At 36.6% G+C, this 19,937-nt stretch overlaps 1 protein-coding gene across 1 annotated transcript in view; it reads right to left on the bottom strand.

The window, feature by feature from the left end:
• CDH8 (cadherin 8) overlaps nucleotides 1-18,773 on the bottom strand; it is a gene marked incomplete at both ends in the record, with an annotated part of 131,169 nt that extends 112,396 nt beyond the window's left edge. The window contains 2 exons of the mRNA XM_084269891.1: nucleotides 18,336-18,598; nucleotides 18,692-18,773. Of these exons, the coding sequence (XP_084126017.1) occupies nucleotides 18,336-18,598; nucleotides 18,692-18,773 (345 nt within the window). The remainder of the gene's footprint in view (nucleotides 1-18,335; nucleotides 18,599-18,691) is intronic.
• Nucleotides 18,774-19,937: the final 1,164 nt, after the last annotated feature.

Consider the following 19,937-nt stretch of genomic DNA (forward strand, 5'->3'; position numbering starts at 1 on the left):
AGTTTAACACTGGAGGAATAGTTCTGCAGGAAGCCACATCCACAACTTTGAAGTGAACTTTATAAACACGTTTATATCAGTTATTATCTCTCTGCACACCTAAGGTCCTCAGACTTCATAGCTGCAGTCAAGAACTGGCAAAAAGCCTCTCCACATTCAACCACTTCTCCCACAAGAAGAAAGTGTAAAGGTCTAAGACTATGCTGTTGCCTCAAATTACACAGTTGACATCATTTGTACTGGGGACCAGAATTTGGAGGACAGCAGCTACCCAAGACTGCTGCACAAACGAGAAAGAAGTTTAGCACTGTTTATCTATATAGAACACTGAGGTATCTTGCACTAATTCAAGATATATTCCACCTTCAATGACCTGGAATAGAAGGAAAATGGAAGTGGGAAGCTGAGTCGATAAACTATGTAATAAACTCATTACAGGTCAGTGATGTGATGAGATGAACAGCAACAGGAGGATTAACAATGGCACGTTACATCTCTTGCATGCACTTCAAGCACTGCTGAGTGGAACTGTCTTCTTGTAATTTTTTATTTGCTGTGAGAACTTGCACAAGTTAACAGATAAAAAAAAACAGTCTGTCATGTTTTCTAGTATCTTAATACTTAAAGACTTTTCTCCAACACTGCAGAGTGATATTAATAATGGCACAATATTCGTTTGACTGATAGAAAGCAGATCACACCTCACCTTGGCCTAAGCGTACACACTACGAAGAACAGGCAACTAACCCCAGTCGGCTGCTCCACTGTTCTGGGTTATCAGTTGCAACACTGGTTTCTCTTAATATATTTCAGTGGATGAAAGCAGAAGATTAGGTAGGTAAGAAGCACCAAGGAAAACGTTTCATTCACAACATACTTGCTACCTTTTTCTACTTAGCTAAGCCTGCTTGGAGCAAAACATTTCCTTCTAGCTCGGAGGTACTGCTAACATTTTATTAATATGCATAGTTCTTTCTTTTTAAACCTTACAAAATTGAATCTAACATAATACTAGTCTGGATTCTGAAATATGATTATAGCTGAGAAATTATGGTTTTCTACCAGTTGCAATGGCAATATCCCCTTATTTACATATTCAGCGTTTATTTTAATGTATAGATAATAACGATCCGTAGCTACATAAATGTAAATACCAGAGAAGCCATTTTAATCAGAACATAAAAAAATACGTATGAAAGGGTAGAGACAAAGCAGTACTTCACAGAAGTAGCAAGTCATACACACACATAGTTTATATGTTTACTATTGCCATTGAATTCTTGACTTGCTCTTGCAAATAGCCATAGGACAGTGAGTCAACCAGGGTGAGCATCAGCCAAATCCTACCGAAGGAGGGGAAAACAATGCAAACATTTTGCATTTCGCTTCTGGTGCAAGAATGGACACCCTATTCTGACCAAGACTCTTTCAAGAGCGTGCAGAATATGTGCTACAAAGGCTTTAGGGTATTCCACAAATGACTTTCCTTTTCAGCTACAAAAAAGCTTGTAATGGACTCTACTATCTCTAGGGACCTTTTAAAGCCTAAACAGAATTTCAATAATATTTTGCAGATAGCAAAAAACTGTTGCTATAAACCTAACTGCAGATACAGATTATTTTTAAGCCATATTTTTAGAACAAAGAAGTAGAAATATCAGTTTTGAAGGGGTAAGCTTTTATCCAAATTAATAGGGCAGTGCATGCAGCTGGTTGACTTACAGCTAATGTGGTACTTTTCAGAGCTTTTAACACACTTTGCTGATTGTTTGCTCAAGGCATATGGTTTGAATGAGCTGGGCAGTGCACAGTACAGCTGGCAGACTAGATATCAAAATCTGGCAATAAGCCTTAGAGTTATGTGTGACTAGGTATCAAATTTGCCTGAATTTTATGTTATGATTTCTACTTTATCAGCATAAATTTCAAGTTGCTTCAGATTCCACTACAGTAGATGCCATTGCTTCCAATCTTGCAGCAATTAGATACAGCTGACCCATATTGTGGAGAATGGGTTTTAAAGAGGCAAAAGCTATTTTTCAGGGAAAAATAATTATGGAAAGCTTTTATTAAACAATTCCAGTATTTTCAAAATGGACAAGTCTGATTTTTCTCCTGCACACAGATTTGGAAACTGTGACAGGTGCTGTTCCAAATACACATTCATTTCAATCAAGCAAAGAATGGGAAGATTTTGGCAGCCTGTCCTGTTTTCACTGTTACCTCCCATAACCTAAGTCAATGGTTTCAGCCTCAGCTCTGACATTCAGGAAGGTCTAACAAAGCTCTCCAACAGTATCTGAATACAATTTTTATATTAATTTAATAAATGAAGCATCATTTTTAGACTCTCAGCATAATAAACTCTCATTTGCACTGAGTAGATTCATAAATTCATGCTGTTAAAAACAGTTTTCATCAGAAATGGGCCAGCCTCCCATGGTGTCCATTCATATTCCAGTTCTGAACTGCAGGGGAGAGTTTGCCAGTCATAAGTATTTAGTTATTAGAGTTTCCTTCATTGCTGCTTGAAAAGCCAATATAGATACCAAGAGTTACCCTTGCATCTCAGGATACATACAACTGCATATTTCTGAGTATATATTTACAGCTTTTCAGTGAAGTGCATCACATTTTTACGTGGCATGAGCTCAATATTACAAATTAAGATGAATACTAAGAGAAATAGAGAAGCAGCAAGCTCCCTGCTACAGACCTGCATGGCTATGTGAAAGTACTTTGTAACAAAACCTGTGTTGTAATGCAAATGCTTCACTGAACTCAGAGCATTTCAAGAACAATGGAAATTTTCAAGCAAAATAAATAAAACAGCATATCCACTCTATTAATCCCAAATACTATTCTCTTAATTTTAGAAAGAAAATTGTTTTCAGAAATTCTTATTTCCAACAGTAGAAGTCTCACCCATTAGTGAAGTTGACTAATATCTTAAATCACAGTAAACTGGAAAAAATTTTGAAAACATTATTTCATTAAAAATAAAAATTAATTCCCTTGAAATATTCTGGTTTTCTACTCCCAGAAGCATTTCTTCCCCCTCCCTACATGCTTCTAATACTAACATCAAACATGGGGTCATCACAGATGTACTATATTTGCATAGATTGAAAGTAAACAGTAAAGGACTTAAGTAATTGTTTTGCACCTCTCAAATTTCAGTTCCTTACCAACATAAATGAATGTATAGATGAGGAAAAAATAAGTAGAAGGAAAAAAGGTTGCATATTCTTGCAGTAGAAGTACTGCCAGTAAGTTGTTGAACCTTTTGAAGATAACCCTGTGAATAATGAATAAAATGTGCAAAGGACACTGTTTCACAGGACAAAAGGATTGAAACACAATACAAATGTCAAATAGATTGAAGTGAATTTTGTGGAAGTTCAGTAGGAGCGAAGCGCAGTACAACTGGGAAAGATGTACAGTATCATTTCTGTATCCACAAATACTACAATATGCTTGTACAAGTTCATGGAGGAGCTCTCTAGAAAGATGGCATGGCATATGTTCTGACACATCTAAGTGAGCATGCCACAGCTCAGCGTTCCTGCTGTGGCCTTTAGAGCGTCTGTACTCTGAGGCTGATTTTTCATTATTCTTAAATTGTATTTTTAAAACTAAATACGTTATCCAGCCCTAAAGACTTGACAAAATGTATAAATATGCATTCCTTTACCTGCCAGGCCTGATTTACAGACATGTTCAAAGCATATGTAAGCTTCACAAAAACAACTGAAACAGTAAACAATATTAAATGCAGCTACATACAAAATAGGCTGAAGGATAGTTCAAGACGTTGAGAAGACAGTAAGGAACGTTAGAAGTCATCACCTAACAAAGAGGCAGTGTCATCACAGGATTACAAAATCTTCTTCCCTAACCCACTCTCAGGTCCATTATCTAACAATAATATGGACATTTGCAGATGGCTTTTTAAATTCACCAAGAGATTTACAAGTCTACCAGCAGATTTAGACAACTGCACCCAAATGCTCTCCCTACCCCTGAAGCAACTAAATTCCTTTTTCCAGGTTTACACAAAAGCTGACAGCCATCCATTTGTATATATCTGAGCCTTCCATGTCACTTGGATGTAAAAATAAACACCCTCTCAGAGGGCCTGATCTATAGAATCACAGAGAACACACGAAACATGCTGACAATTTCTCATCCCACAATTTACTCATATAATTAGACAGGTATTTGAAAATCATCTCCTCCACAACCAGAACACTGAACAGCAGCTGTCACACCTTTTAATTCCCTTTCTCTAGGTTATGTACTTCCCTTGCTCCCTATTGTTTCTTGGGTTTTGGGGTGGTTTTTTTTGTTTGTTTGTTTTCTCCTCATTGATGTTTAATTTTTTGTCCAAAGGGAAGTACCTTAAGATTAGACCCATCTTATACGATCAGAACACCTTGAATGGCAGCCCTCTTCTGGAAGAAGAACACTGACCTGAGCCTATAAGCCTCACACAGGAAAGGCTCCACACTAACTCCTCATTTCAGGTACTTTCTGCCTAGGCTGAAATTCCAAGCAAAAACAGGTGATCTGAGTTTGTTCCATCAGCAAATAAACTCAACATGTTATCAAAACTATTAGCCAAGCTACCTCCTTGCTGTTTTAACTCAGGTTATATTGACAGCTTTTCTTTTTTTTTTTTTTAATCATACTCACACCAGATTTAAAAAGCCAATTACTGAATATCATGTTTTTAACAATGTTTTCACAGTAAATTAAGACAACGATTAACAAACAACTCACTAAGCAAATTATCTTAGAACTCAAGTGTTATAATTGGAAAAACTCAGTGGATATTTTCACAGTAATGCAAAATAGAAAATCTTGGGCCCAAGAACACTAAAAAAAAAAAAAAAAAGAAAGAAATTCAGACCTCAATTACCAGGCTTTACATATTATAGCCATGGAATAATTTGGCCAATTGAAAAGGAAATCAAAATAATCCACAGTTTGGTTCTGGAGAATGAGCATATTCACACAACAAAGTGTTTAACTACCAACATAAACCTAATATTGCAGCTAAATATGCAATTAATGTCAAACCAAACTTTTAAACTAGAATGGGGGATGGGGGTGGGGAGTGTGGGGGAACGGGGCGGAATCTTCACTGATAGATGTAGCATCTCCTATAAAATAAGCATTGCGAAGATGGCAACTGCCTTGCTGGGTTACACACTACCAGGATCCTGGTAAATTGTTTACAGCTGCAGAGTCACATCATCTTTCCCTGGGTTCTGTACTCACAAGAGCCCTTGATACCAAAATGAGTGAAAATAGAAATGAGAATGTTCAATTCCACAACAAAAATAGATACTCAAAGGTTCCATTGTAGGTCTACCATATATTAGCCTTGGAAATACCTGCTCTGCCTGAAAGCAGTCCTTAGCATCATATATGCGACTCTATATGGCTTTCATTGTCTCCCACTTCAGCATGCTTATATCAGAAGGTTTGGAATAAATGAACTGCTCTGCACTGTATAGCAACCAGGCTAATTCTAATGCCATGCTGATTTCTTTCTTTCCCCCCACCCTCCCATACATTTATTTTCCCAACCTAATCAGAGAAAACCTGCATCAAGGTGTGCTTTTGAGTCATAAGTGAGGAAAAAAGAAGTTTAGAAAGGCAGTAAACTGCCATATGTCAGTGTTTAAACAACACATTAGACATACCTACATACAGAGATATCAAGAAGCACATGCATACGCTGCATTAATCAAATGAAATACCATGTAGTAGAAATACAGTTCTAATAACTGAAAATAACATTTCTGTTCACATTGCCTTGTACAAGCTTGAGTTCCAATTGTGTGCTGAAAGTCTCTCTTTTAATGCCTAGGTCTACTTGAAGGTTAGCTTTTGGTCCCATGGAGATAAAGGAAAATGTGCCAACATTTGAGAGATTTGATTACCTGTATAAAATTATGCTTGCTCATTTGTCCAAGGCAAGATACTCTTGGGTAAAGTTATATTAAAGAGAGAATAGAAATAGTGTACACCCAAAGAAAATATTTTCCAATTATGTTTCACAAGATGCAGTAAATATTACTTGTGATAGAGGATTATGAATGAGATAATTACTGAGAACCTAATGTACCGAAAGCTACAATAAAGGAGAGAAAAAAAAAAAACCATTAATAAGTGGTTATTGACTGTTCCTCCTGCTCTTTGTAATAAAAGGCCAGAACAGTACCAAGGACAAACCTTTCTAGAGTTTTGCTGTAATACATTATACACAAGAATAACTTTCCCACTTACATGGTCTGTCATTAATTCCCATAAACGAAACCATATCAGCTTTTATGTACCACCTGAAACACTTTATGCCTCTCAAAACAAGTTTCATAAGAAAATTTTTGTATTAAGAGTCAATTGAAAATAACAGAGATTTAGAAATACATAGGATTAATGTTTCCTCTTTTGAATTATTTCATTTAACACATTCCTAAAGAGCAAGCTGCACTTCAAAAGAATCCAGAGTAATGTTCAGTTGGTAAGGTACAGAATGACAAAAGGCTCTGACTTTTAGAAATTAAAAATATGTCTCTATCACTTTTTGATTCTCCAATGAAATAAATAATTATTTCTGAGAAGCCTTAGCAAAGAATATTTGAGCTTCCATACAGAGTATTTCAATACAAGTGTGATCAATAGGTAAGATTATAAAGGATTTTAAGTAGGTGCTGCTCTTTTTCCTGCTGCAGAGGAGAACTTGGTACATGGTGCAAAATTACCTTTGGTGCTTGCTTTTTATTCTCTCAACTTTGTCTCACAATGCTGTTGCATCAAGTGAGAAGGCACAGTCACAACAGAAAACGTTAAGAGTATTGCTGAAAGAACGACAAAGGACAAAAACATTACAAGGGTCAGTCTGTACAGAAGGGAAACTGTGAGTGCTGTAGCTCTTTCTCCTGCACTTAATTTCTGAAAAAGCAACAGTTTCACTAAAGAAACAGGAAGCCTTCTACTACTCTTTTAGATACACATATCAACCTGTGCATAAGCACAGCACATGCACATCAATTTTCACCTCAGTTTAGCTACTGCTGCTTCTTTCATCACCACATATATAGGTATGAATATGCATACAGGTGTGTATACACGTTAACCCTACATAAGGCTTTCCATTAGGCACACTAAGACAGACTTAATGTCTAGTGAAATCAAATTTGGCAGTAATTTGACCTATTGGATCTGAAGCAATTCAAAGTATCTGGAAGGGTGGACCCCTCAAAATTGTTTTTATCAACTCAAAGCAGTACTGCAAAGCATGCAACTCCACAAAGCAGAAACTCGGGCTCCGTAACACAACACATCACTGGCTGTAATAAGGACAAGGAACTACATTGGCTGAGAAAAGAATAAATTACAAATAAATTGGATTATTGGTCTCCCTCAGACTTCTCAAACAAATGATCTTGAGATTTTTTTGATAGTGTCTCATGTGGACAGTGAAACACATGAACACATGAGTGCCTGAAGACTATCATGGTTAGTACAGCAGGAAGGTCACCAAGAAGAGAGATTTCTGAGGTCAGCTACTTGCTGCTACACCAGCCTAGCTCCTGCTCTGCTGCAGAGGTTCTCAGAGCTAAATACAAACTGGACTACCAGATGAATCAGTATGTGTATTCTTCCAGACTAACAACCTGTGTAAAGTGACAGCAGAGCTTTCCTTTCACAAAGAAAATACCCTTGGAAACTGCTCCTTGAGACAAGTGAGACACACGTTTCCTGCATTAGAGTGGGGAATGTTTTCCACCTTTCTACCATTCACAGAATTTACAAATGTATTCCTGATTCTGCACAGCGGCCATCAGTTGGAATAAATACTCAGACATACTATGTTTCTGACTTTACAAGTGTGAAACACATGCATTGCATAACACATCTGAAACACTGCCGTGAACGTATTGTCTCAGCGTGGGCTTCCAGCCCGACTAGCAGAACAAAAGTTTGCTTTACTATCCATTGGACTCCATAGAGAACTGCCTTTTATATTACTTGTGATTTAGATAGAAACAGATACTCACAAAAAGATCCTTTAAAAGTCCAAATACTTGTTTATATGTATATACTGCTCAATTCCCAACACCCCTTTGCTTATTGATTATTTGGAGCAACTAGCAGGGGGTCTTCTGGAGAGACAGAAGTTAGATCAATTACAAAATGGTAACGGGATGATCAGTGCAGTTGCCTTCTACATAGAATGAGAAGCCTCATTCTGCCTAACAACATGGAGTGTTTGCCATTTTCTTCATTTTGCTTTTGAGGTAAGATAGCTCCACTTTGTCAGGAAGCCTTATATTTAATATATTTCAGTGTACATGTATATGTTATTGTATCACATTTAAGTTATTAATAAACTACATAAGATAGATCTCTTACAAAATATCCCAAGCACCTGAAAGTAATGACATGGTTTCTGATGAGTTCCTGATGATATTACACCTTGCAGTACCATTACTGGCTAGCGGGAGACAGCACCGTCTGTAGAAACCACCAGACAATAAGAAAGCTTGTTCCTGACAATGCCCTGGATTTCAGGCAGAATTATGGACATTGAAAATAATCTCTGCCCACACCTTCTTTCTGTGTTCATATTATCTTCCTGAGTTACAGTCTGCAAATCCTATTTAAACAGTTTTGAGGCAGGAATTTTCTCTTACTAAACAAAACATCAAAATTTTAGCTAAGGCTTCTTAATAAAAGCAGCAGCTTTGAGAGTGGACAGCTCTCACATTTACATTACTCGGTGTACCACTCCTTATTTGCTGTAGTTCTGTTTATAAAAACACCCTCCATGTAGGCTTTGAGTCTACATACATGGCTTTAAAAATTCATACAAGTCCACACTGTGATTCCCTTAAAAAAAAACCCATGGCTTAATTCTCAATTGGGTCTGTGAATCTTTTCATGTGAATTAAAATCCTGCTATATGCATTAAATACCAGGATTAAACAGTCTATATAATACCAGAATAATTAATTAATTCCATTTATTCATATGAAAACTCAAAAAAAGTAAAAAGCCTTGTATATTTAGGTGAGCACCTGCTCTTAGTTAATCAAATATTCTAACAACCATGTGTGATCAGCAACAAAATACTCAAGACCCATTAATTAGAAATAAACTAACACATTTGGAATATTGTGTTGGCATTAAGTTTTGTTTCAAATGATTTTGCATGAAGGAAGAAACACAAACATCTTGCCTCTGGACATTGTAATTTCTTGTTTGAATTTCAGGACAATAGGAATTATGAAGTGTGCTAGCTGTCTATGTTAAATGCCTTAGACTGCATAGTAATTAGAGAACAGGTCACCAGCAAAACAGACAATTAAAAAAAAATAGTGAAAAGGGAATAGAAAGTAATCCAGTAATTGTATTTAGAAAAATTCTGTAAAAAATGTGGTAGATTTTCATCAAGTTGAGAAAGATCAGATTCTGAGCCATCTGCATCATACTTTAACATACAGGATAGCTTTGCATCAGTTATGTTGCAGATTATCCTAAAGTAATTAAGAAATTAGGTGGGTTTTCCCACTCACTTTACTATCCCAATTTCTTAGGTTGAGCATATAACATGTCATAGCTTTTAGCCTGTAGCTTGATGACCTCAGAAAAATATGACAAAAGAGCTATGGTTTGGTTTGATTCATCTGTCCTCTGTGTACTTCACATCTGGATGCCCACCACCAGTTTTGCACATACTAAAATTCACCTTTTTTCACTTGGTCACAATACCCCTATTGTATGAGAGAAGTTCTCTCTGTAAAGGAAAAGAAAATCAGGTAATATGGTGTCTGGATTTAAACCACCAGTTGACTAGGGCACTCTGAACTACTACGAAATATCTTCTGCTGGCTCTACCTACAACTGGGCTCCTTGCCTCCAGTGATCCTCTGAGAGTCAGGCTTTTATTTCTCTACATTCCCTCTCATTGAGGCAATCTAACAGCAATGTGTAGCACATCAAGTTGAAATACAAACCCTCAGCTTTGCTTCTATTCACCAGGGGCTGGGTGTGTAACAGTTACTGAGCTCAGACCCATAAGAAAATGGATTTCTTATGTTGCTTCTAATGATTCCTCCAGTTAATTCAGGAACAGTATTGATAGTCTCCAGGGAGACCTACACTTACTTTTTCTTAGCTGCTGGCATGATTGCTGTAAAATAAAGGTTTTGAAAGAAATCATGGAAGGAGAATCTTTATACTAACAGAGAGTCCTCAGGAGAAAGGAAAGTTACATATTACTCTATTATCAGTACAGGTGCTCCTCAGGGATCACCAAGAGGTATATCAGATACATTAATATTTGCTCAAATATATTTAGGAAAATTTCCTATGGTTATTTTCAATGCCAAGTGCCCCCCACATTGCTTTCAAATAACAGAGACTTTTAAGCACTGGCTGGAATACTTCTGCAGCAAATTATTTCTGTAATAAAGCTGAGAGTTTCACATTCAGATTATATTGCACAGCATCGACATCCCTGGCTTTGTCCAAACAAACCCACCAAAAGACAAAGACCATCAATTATGATGTTCTTGGTCTATTGGAACAACACAGATTATCCCTTTATTTTTCTTCTTTCACTTTACCAGAATAGGAAAACCCCCAACTTTTAAAACAGAACTTTCAAGAAACAAAATGTATGCAAACTCACATTATTTTCAGATGCAATCTTTTTTTTTCTTCTGGTTACGGTGAATGTGAATTTATTGCATCCTAAAAGTACAGAACTGTCCATGATGCTAAAAAGTCAACCTTTCTGAGATGCAATGCAGTTCATGAGGTATTACTCACTGCAGCTCCAGATCTCTTACTGGAAGCCTGCAGATACTAAAGAAATTCGTACCAAAGTATTTCTCATTTCAATGCAAACTTATTTTTAAGGTTGTCATTACACAAATCCTTATCAAGTTAAGGAACACCACATCAGGACCTGAAATCAATGAATACACCCTTTCACTTGAATGGTCAAAAGGCAACAAGTTCTGTCACTTTGGGGAAGTCACTGCTATTGATAGGGTCTCATTGGCCTATGAGAAATATGTTTGTCAAATTCAGAAAGGACAAACTTTTAGCAAAAAACCACCATCACAAATGGCACTAATTGGTACTTAAATTGACAACTGGAACTGAAGCATCTTGACAGCACCGGAGGTGGGCCCTTTAGGTAGAAATTGAAAACCATTTACCAAAGCAACACTGGAAGGACTGAACGCTCATAGGGCATCTGCAGAATATCACGTGGAAGGCTCTGCTTATCTCTTCATACTGTCACTTCAGCATTTTGCATGCATACTTGGAAAACATTTCAATTAATTGAAAAGTGTTTAGATCAATATATTGAACAAAAGTACACAAGCTTCTAATTCTTCACAAACAAAAAAAAAATCTCCACGTTAGCTACTTTTTTCATACAATTAGGAATCCTCATGGCTTTAGAAAAATATGACAAGAAAATTTAAACACATAATGTTAAAGTAACATCAGGGGATAAAAATGCCTAGGAACACACAATGTAATCACATCCACCATGCACACCTTTCTTTTTATAATCAAAACCAAGCAAAACATAAAACAAAAACCCCATCCCAACTCTCTGAAATTGTTCTACAGGTATTGCCTATGAAGACTAGAAATTAAGATGCAATTCACATCACAGAGTTGTTCCCATTTTGGTAAAGAAAATACTCAGAAGGTGCCTGGTGTTTTCCAGGTTGACCCTTCACTATGCAGAATCCACAAGTAACTTGACATTATAATGCATTCTTCTAAGTGCTTTCCACATTAGTGGCCCATACTGGTACGGGCCTCCTTTGTACTCTACTGCTTTAATAAGCACGAGGCAGAAATAGAGGAGATGTCTGATGAAATGTCTCTGAAGTTATTACTAGTCCAGTTGTATTAGCTGACTAATACTAATACACTTTAAGTTTTGACTCTACTTAAACTGCGTTTGTATCATAACATACCTACTTAAATTGTGTTCATGTCCCCAGACTGGAGATGAGCGAGTATGAAAGTGTTCAACCACACTTAGTGATACTTCCAGAAATGCACAGAAATTAAGTTTCAGCATCTGAAGACACATCTTGTTACTTAAACCTGAGAGAAATCAGTAAAATTATTTTTACACTGCATTAGAAAATGTAAGCACTGTTGGCTCGTTTCAGTCAAACTGTCCTTGTTTAAATTTATACGTTCCAAGAAGAAACTTGTACTTTGTTAAAAAGAAATTAAATTTGTGCAGACTCAGGAATCTTTGTTTGAAAAACTCTATTTTTATCTGGCTTCTATAAAATGTTGTATACTATATTTATTGTCTTTGCAGCAGTATTTAATTAAGAAGAGTTTCTCTCTGAGCTACTTACACTCCTGCTTACTAAGCTGATTTAGACCATGTAAAGTGGAGCATTCTATGCAGTATACAGTAATCTCTTTTCCTTCAGAAGCACACAAAAGGCAGGGGGAATTAGTATTTTCCATAAAGAATACAGTAGCAAAATAAATGATACATTTCAGCTTCTGGGAGTTTATTAAACATAAGTAGGAAAATTAGTCTATAATTACGGTTGCAAAACAACAACAAAAATCTAGGGCTCAGAAAGCAATGTTGACTTTGCAACATTTCAGATATTGAATATTTTATGGCTTGCATTTAAATCATAGACAGCAAAACATACAAGTGTATATTAGAAGGAAGAGAGAATCTATATAATATGGTGCTGTGATTTCTGTTCTGTCAAAACTTTAACAATGCATCAGCATAGGACCATGCAATACCCTATGAAACTATGTGAGGGCTATACCACACCTGTACTGCATAATGATTTCTTCCATTCATCCCTAAACTAATGAGACCTTAGTCATATACATATGAGTACAACACTATTTTCAGGCAGCCATTATAATAAAAAGGAAGTATAAAAAGGAAGACATATGGAAAGAACTTGTTTAAAACCTTGTTTACCTTGCATATATGTATCATTTGTATTTCAACAGAACTATATAGTTTTAAACAAGTAAGATTTTACCATTCCCTTGTTAAGAGATAAAAAGTATGTTAGCAATGAAATCAGATTATATAAAGCCTGTATAATGTAGAGCATACAGCTTAAAGCTATTTATAAGTGCTCTTTGCATTTCCAGGTTCAGTTTTTACTCAGCCTGAAGCACTTAACTGTGAAAACATGATGCCTCTCTACTGCTCCTCCTACAGGAAAATTATTTCTCCTCCAAAGGTCTGAACCTAAGCCCCATACCTCAAGGATGAAATCTTTACTCTAAAAAGCAAAAGTTGCCTAGTTTCCTCATCCTACAAGCTAAACCAAAAAAAAATTTAAACTCTGCATTTAACAGATTGAAAACACATACCATGTAAGGCAGAGGCAAGGAAGAAAACCTGCCCAGGCTTTCCAGAGCAACTTCTCAAGAACTAGCTCAGCTCTTCTACTGACCACATGCGACAGATGTGACATCAGAGCAGTGCACGTGAGACAGTGCTGGTCTTATCACAGAATCAGACTGGTCTGGGTTGGAAGGGACCCCAAGGATCATAGAGCTCCAGCCCCCTGCAACAGGCAGGGCCACCAACCACAGACCTGGATCTACACAAGGTTGCCCTGGACCCCATCCAACCTGGCCTTGAACACTTCCAGGGATGGGGCATCCACTACTTCTCTGGGCAGCCTGTTCCAGCCCCCCCCACTCTTTCTGTAAAAAACTTCCCCCAATAACTGATCTAAACCTTCCTTCCTTTAGTTTTAATCCATTCCCCCTTGTCCTGCCATTGTTTATCCTTTCAAAAAGTTCAATCCCCTCCTGCTTATAAGCTCCCTTCAGGTACTGGAAGGCTGGCAAGCTCTTTTTACAAATCTTTGTGCAAAATACTTAACATATTGTTCCCTTCAGACCGGAAATAGGAAGATTTAAAAGTCTGGGGAGGATTCTGGGGGAAAAAAAGAAAAAACAAACGGGGAGTACTGCCAGAACAGCCCTGATCTGACTGACCTTCACTGATTTTTTGTGTGTCTGGACCTAACCACTGATACATTTCATGGTAAATCAAGGAATATTTAAAAAAAAACCCCAAAACTCAAGAAAACCAAATAGAATTTTTGTCCCCTTCATTTCTTCTTTTGTTCTCTCTATGCAAAGTACTTACCAACAACTATTACCACATTAACTATCCCAGTTTTTTGCTTAAAAAGGCTATTAAACCAGGTCAGATCACATTTAAAACATCACAAATAACACATGTTCCATAAAACAGGAGCCACAATTATATACCCAAATCCTAATTTCCTAATGCTTTTTAACTCTGTTATCTATTTCATTGTGAATTCAGCAGCTGTCTCCTGTGAAAGAACAGTGGCATTTGCTACACCACAGATTTCACAGCACATCTGCCATGGTGCTGTAAATGCTTGCAGAGGAGCCTGAGAAAATGCAGCAGTGTATATCAAGTAAAAGTTCCATCTAACTAATCAAGTCCACAGGGACAGCACACGCAGCATCACAAGACATATCACTCTACACTTGAATGAGGCTGTCAGCCACTGGGAGGCTTGCAAAATGCTGACAGCAATAGGCAGTATATGGGGTCTTCTGGAGGAGACACGGCAGCTTGGTGAAGTACGTACCTGTTCCCATGGATGAAGGAAAAAAAGAAAGAAAAAGAAATTAGGTATGAAAGAGTATTTGTAACGCTATCTTTCTGCATTGTATTGCTGTGAACAAAACCAAGACGCATGTCACATGACTGGAAAGGGTTACTTGGCATGTTTCTCAAAATGCATACATGTTTCTGCAGTAATATGGCATTTATTACAGTGCCACGTGGCAACATAATGCAATATTAGACAAAAACTAGAATATTTGAAGCTTTTTAGAGAAAACTCCTATGTTGCCCTCTGATATAACTATTCATATACTTTTTTACAGATGTATGAGCTCAGGTAGAGCTGCTTATTTTAAATTTGAGTTTGATCCTACTGAATATAATGACAAAAATTGACATGAAGAGTGCATATTGTTCAAACTCATTGCAAGAAGTTCAAGAATGAAAGCAAAAAGATTTTTTCCTGTCCTTTACTCAAAGACATTGAAGAAAACCATGTGCTTTAAGAAAGAAGTCACATTAAATCCCCCTATTAGTCTCACCCCAGATTCTGCCATTTATTAAAGCAAACACATTGGGAATGAATTTATTAATATATATTCACGCAGAAGAGCAATGAATAAGTACCTCTGAAGAGCCTACAGTTCTATTGTAACACTTAAAATTCTGAAGGGTCTCTGTGCCTTGAAGCTGTTTGTCCTGGGAAAACCGAGAAGCCTAATAAAAGATATTACCTGTCTCTCTATATCTTGTCTTGCTAGACTCTCTCCGTGCTTCAGAAATTTTGGTATGAGATCTTTTTAACTAACAGAATTAATGCATAGACGGTATATTCAGGCTTTTATTTAGAAAGTGATTTGTACTCTGTTTCTATTTATTACAATTAAACTCAATTTTCAGTTTTATTTCCCTGACACATTTCAATTCCATTAGAATCAAATGCTTCTACTCAGTGCTTTTCCACCCACTGACACGAAAAAAACATTATTTATATATAAATACATATTAAGTATCAATACTATTCTGAGCAGTTTTTAAGAGTTGAATTTTCATTGGGCTTTTAAGGCATACATCAAATTCTGCTTGTGTGTGTGTTACTTCTGTTTGTGCTGAAACGTTTTTGTATTCAGTATCTACAGCACCTAATTACGTTTGTAGGAATCACATGCCTATGAAAAGTATCACATAAACTCGACAACAGCGTAGAAAGAGAGAAAAACTGCAACCAAAACCTTCATAATTAGATTTGCTTGAAGAATGTTCTCTTTGAAGCAATAAATTTTTAAACAAGAAATTTGTTTGGGAATTATACTCGTACTGTGAACATGTAAAAAGCACGTGCAAGCAACGCTGCCTCTCTAATGGCACAAGAGCATATCTATGTCCACAAAATGCACCGAATACATGACACACATTTGGTACCATTTTCTCCACGTTATGAAGCCTCTCTACATTAATTCACTGTGTCCTTTTTTAGAGAGTGTCCTTCATTCACAGTGTGGCAAAAAAAAAAAGTCATAGGGCAGAAAAGTAGTTGATAAAGTCAGTCACAGAACAAAGGATGCTTGCCCCAAGTGTGCAAATCCTTCAGGAGGGGTTAAAAATGAATGTTTGGAGGAAGACTGTAAGTAGAAGAGAGATGAGGAGGAACTAGGGAAGTGCAAATCTACTGTGCCTTTTGAAAAAGAGGTTATTTTTAAACTGCAGTGGCTAAGAAATCAGTAAGGGTGACTGAGGACAAACCATAGCCCAACTTCATGGAGAAGAAGAACATTTTGCTTGTGACATTCTATAAACCTTTAAGTTTTGGGAAGAAGGATTGCTGAAAAGTATAATTGAGGGAGTTGCTGCTTTGTAGTCAGGAAGGATTACGAGTAGCTCTGAAAGATGTGGAGTACCTCTGTTCCCACTGACCACAACAGTTTGAAAGTGCCTGTAGTACTCGTAAGCCTTCAAAAAGAAAAATAAGTCAGAAACACAGATGATTTTTTCTGGAGACAAGAATTACAAGCATATTTTAACCCATTTTCATGAATAAACCAATGATTTGTCCCTCTGGGAGCAAATTTTACTTTTTCCTCGTTTCCATCTATATCATGCAGTGTTTTAATTATGCAGCAGTCTCAACAAATAGATTGTCACAGCATTTTAGAATAGCTAATTCTATTCAAAATGCCAGCAGAAGATGGGATAATATGTTTATTGGTTTGGCTTAGCTTAAACCACCCATTTCACTCACTAATGATTTGAATGATTCAGGGTATTATAGCCATCAAAAATAACCCAAACTCTAACACTGTAGAAATATTAAGACTTGAATGTGCTCTGAAAAGCAAGGTACTACAAAGGACAAACTCAGGATTCTCCCCAGCTACTCAAAAGCAACTCAAAATAATTTTAAAAGGTTGAACAAAATATTCTAAAATAGAATGGGTTGGATAACATACTTTAATATATGAAATATGCATATCACCATCGCTCTGAAATTGAGATATGATACTAACCATAGAAAAACAAATGGGAATAGATATATAATTCCTGATAGAAATGTAAATTAACACAGCACTCCAAAGTCACTACATATAAAGCTCGTTATACCTTCTGACTCTAAGTGTTGACTAGAAAGTGGCTAGACAGGGGAAAATTTAGGAATGCACTTGATCTGTGTTCTCTTCAATAATAGATACATTTATTGACAATCCCTATATTACATGCTATTCATTTACCCAGAGAATTTCCAAAATTATAATGAAATTAACCAATACACATAAGTTCTGTTATCTAGAATTTTTTACCTAATTTCAGCAGCCCCGTAGTATGACAAGAATGTACCTCAGTATCCAAAGAGAACTGAACTTTAGTGATAAACAAATCAAGACAGCTATAACTGTTCACTATAGGCCAAACATGCACTTAGGAACAGACAATTCTTTTCTAAGAATAATTCTAAAGATAATTCATTACTGATGAATACCAATGGCCCATGATCTCTTTTTAGAGAAAGTGCAAGGCTAATTCACTGACTGAGCGTAATACACTGGGCTACAGAATAATATAATGCATGGCAACAATCAAAGGTTGAAGGCAACAGGCAAGCTAGGACACATAGGAAAACATAATTTTCCTTGTGTTATCTACCTAACTTTGAAAATAAATTACAAAATCTCTAGCAATAATGCTATTTCATGTGTGCATCTCAAAACAACCCTATAAACTAGTATCTTATTACTTGATATATATACCACACTTTTTGTTTTTATAAATTCTCAGAGCATACATTACTTTCAAGTAACCAGGCTTGAGACAGAAAATAACCTGTAAGTATAACAACCTTTCTGAAAGAACAAATAGGAGCATATTATGAACAGCTGCTTTGGTGAAAATCTTCAGCTGACAGAGAAGAAGAGTGGTGACTAATGATATTAAAGAACGGATGTGCACATACATGTATATTTTTGTCAAACAGAATATGTATAATTTTCTTGAAAATAGCAGGTTGGCTAACCAGGAAACCACATCCTTAAAATAAGGCGCATTTAAAGCACAAATGGATGGATATTAGAGAAGAATTTCAGAGTAAGAGAGCAGCTCAAATGACTGAAGACCTTCATGTGCTGTACATTTACATACTCAGAGAAAAAAATGAAATAAAAGCTTTCCTTACCCGGCCAACTAGTATTGGTTCAGGTCCAGAAAATTCTTCTAATACAAACATTTGATTCCAAACCCAGCCTCTCTTGGAACGGTTCAAAACTCTTTGTTCTTCAGTTAGTCTTTTTAGTCCTGTACTAGATCCACTCGGTAGTACTTGAGATTGATTCATTGGAGCCATATAAATGGAAGGAAGGACAGTAATCCATAAGATTATTAATGGAGTCCAGGTATCCATAAGCATTTCCGTTAGTCTTTCTGGCATTGTACCACAAGCTACGCAAATCACCACAGAAATACAATTATTATTTTGCTTTCCTCCAGACTGTAGGAATCCAATTCATCATGCAGTACAGAACATTTACTTACAGCTCCTCCATGTGTTTACAGCACAGTCAACGTAAAAATAGCTTAGATTATAAAAATTTGATCCATTGAGTTTCCCAGTCATTAAAGAATCCTGGTGGGAAGAAAAAAGAGAAAAGAAAAAAAAAAAGTCAAATCAACGACTAAAGAGTTTAAGAAAGCTTTCTGAAAAAACTTATTTACATCATAAATAAGCCACATTAGGTTTTAAATTTGTGGTATGTAATACTACTGTATATTAAACATGTTTTAAAAAGTGAATTCTGTGAATTCCTTTATTGCCTGAAGTGGCAAGAGAAGACCCAGATAAATGATTACACACACTTAGGAAAACATTTTACTTTCAGCTTATCTTCAGATCTGAAGCAGCACCTGGCTTTCTTACTAACCTGTACTTTACATGTAGTCAACATCTAGCATGTCAAATAATAGAAATCAAACAAAATAGAAGCTCTTGCACACAGACTTACTTTCTTCCACAACAAAAAACAGAAGTACATCTAGCAAGTGTACAAGGCTTAAAAACAAAAAATCATTCTGGTTTGAGCAATCATGTAACTACCAGAGCACATGTCTCAGCAAACCCTTCACAGACCATCGAGGAACAGGACTGGCAAGTTCACCATGAAATCTATGATCCCCAAACCAGACCACTGCAAGAACCTCAGCAAGCTCATTTATACACATCTCCACTGCAGGACTCTCAGTGTCTGTGTGTCTCACTTCCATAGAAAGCACACAGTCAGATTTTATTTCAAAGACATTTTCCTTGATAGGCACAAGGGAGCGTTTTGTCTGTCTTTCCCCACCCACCCTTTCATGTTTTAGAAGCCCACATCAGGTTTCATCTCAGCATAACTATCCGTTGGAATGCATAAGGAAGTTAATAGAGCTTGCTAATGCCACAGTGATTGGCAAAACCTGAAGTGCAGCCATGGATCACTTAGAAAGATAGATGGGACATCTCAGGGTTGCATTACAGCCACTCTAATGAGGCTGGAGTTTTGTAAAAAGATTGCACATACCGTTTCATTGATTCATATCTAAACAATCTCATGAGAAACTGTATGTGCAATGTAAGTAGAAATGTCTACTCTTAAGCTCTCACTGTGTTGTAGGCTGGGGTTTTTTCCACTTCAAAATGACTTACTAGTGTTGTATGACTATGAGACCTTGGGGGGTTGATGGGTTTTTTGGGGGGGAGGATGTTTGTGTTTTGTTGGGTTGTTTCTTTTACGTTCATACATAC

Source organism: Gallinula chloropus, assembly GCF_964237585.1.
Source record: "Gallinula chloropus genome assembly, chromosome: 13".
Lineage (NCBI taxonomy): Eukaryota > Metazoa > Chordata > Aves > Gruiformes > Rallidae > Gallinula > Gallinula chloropus.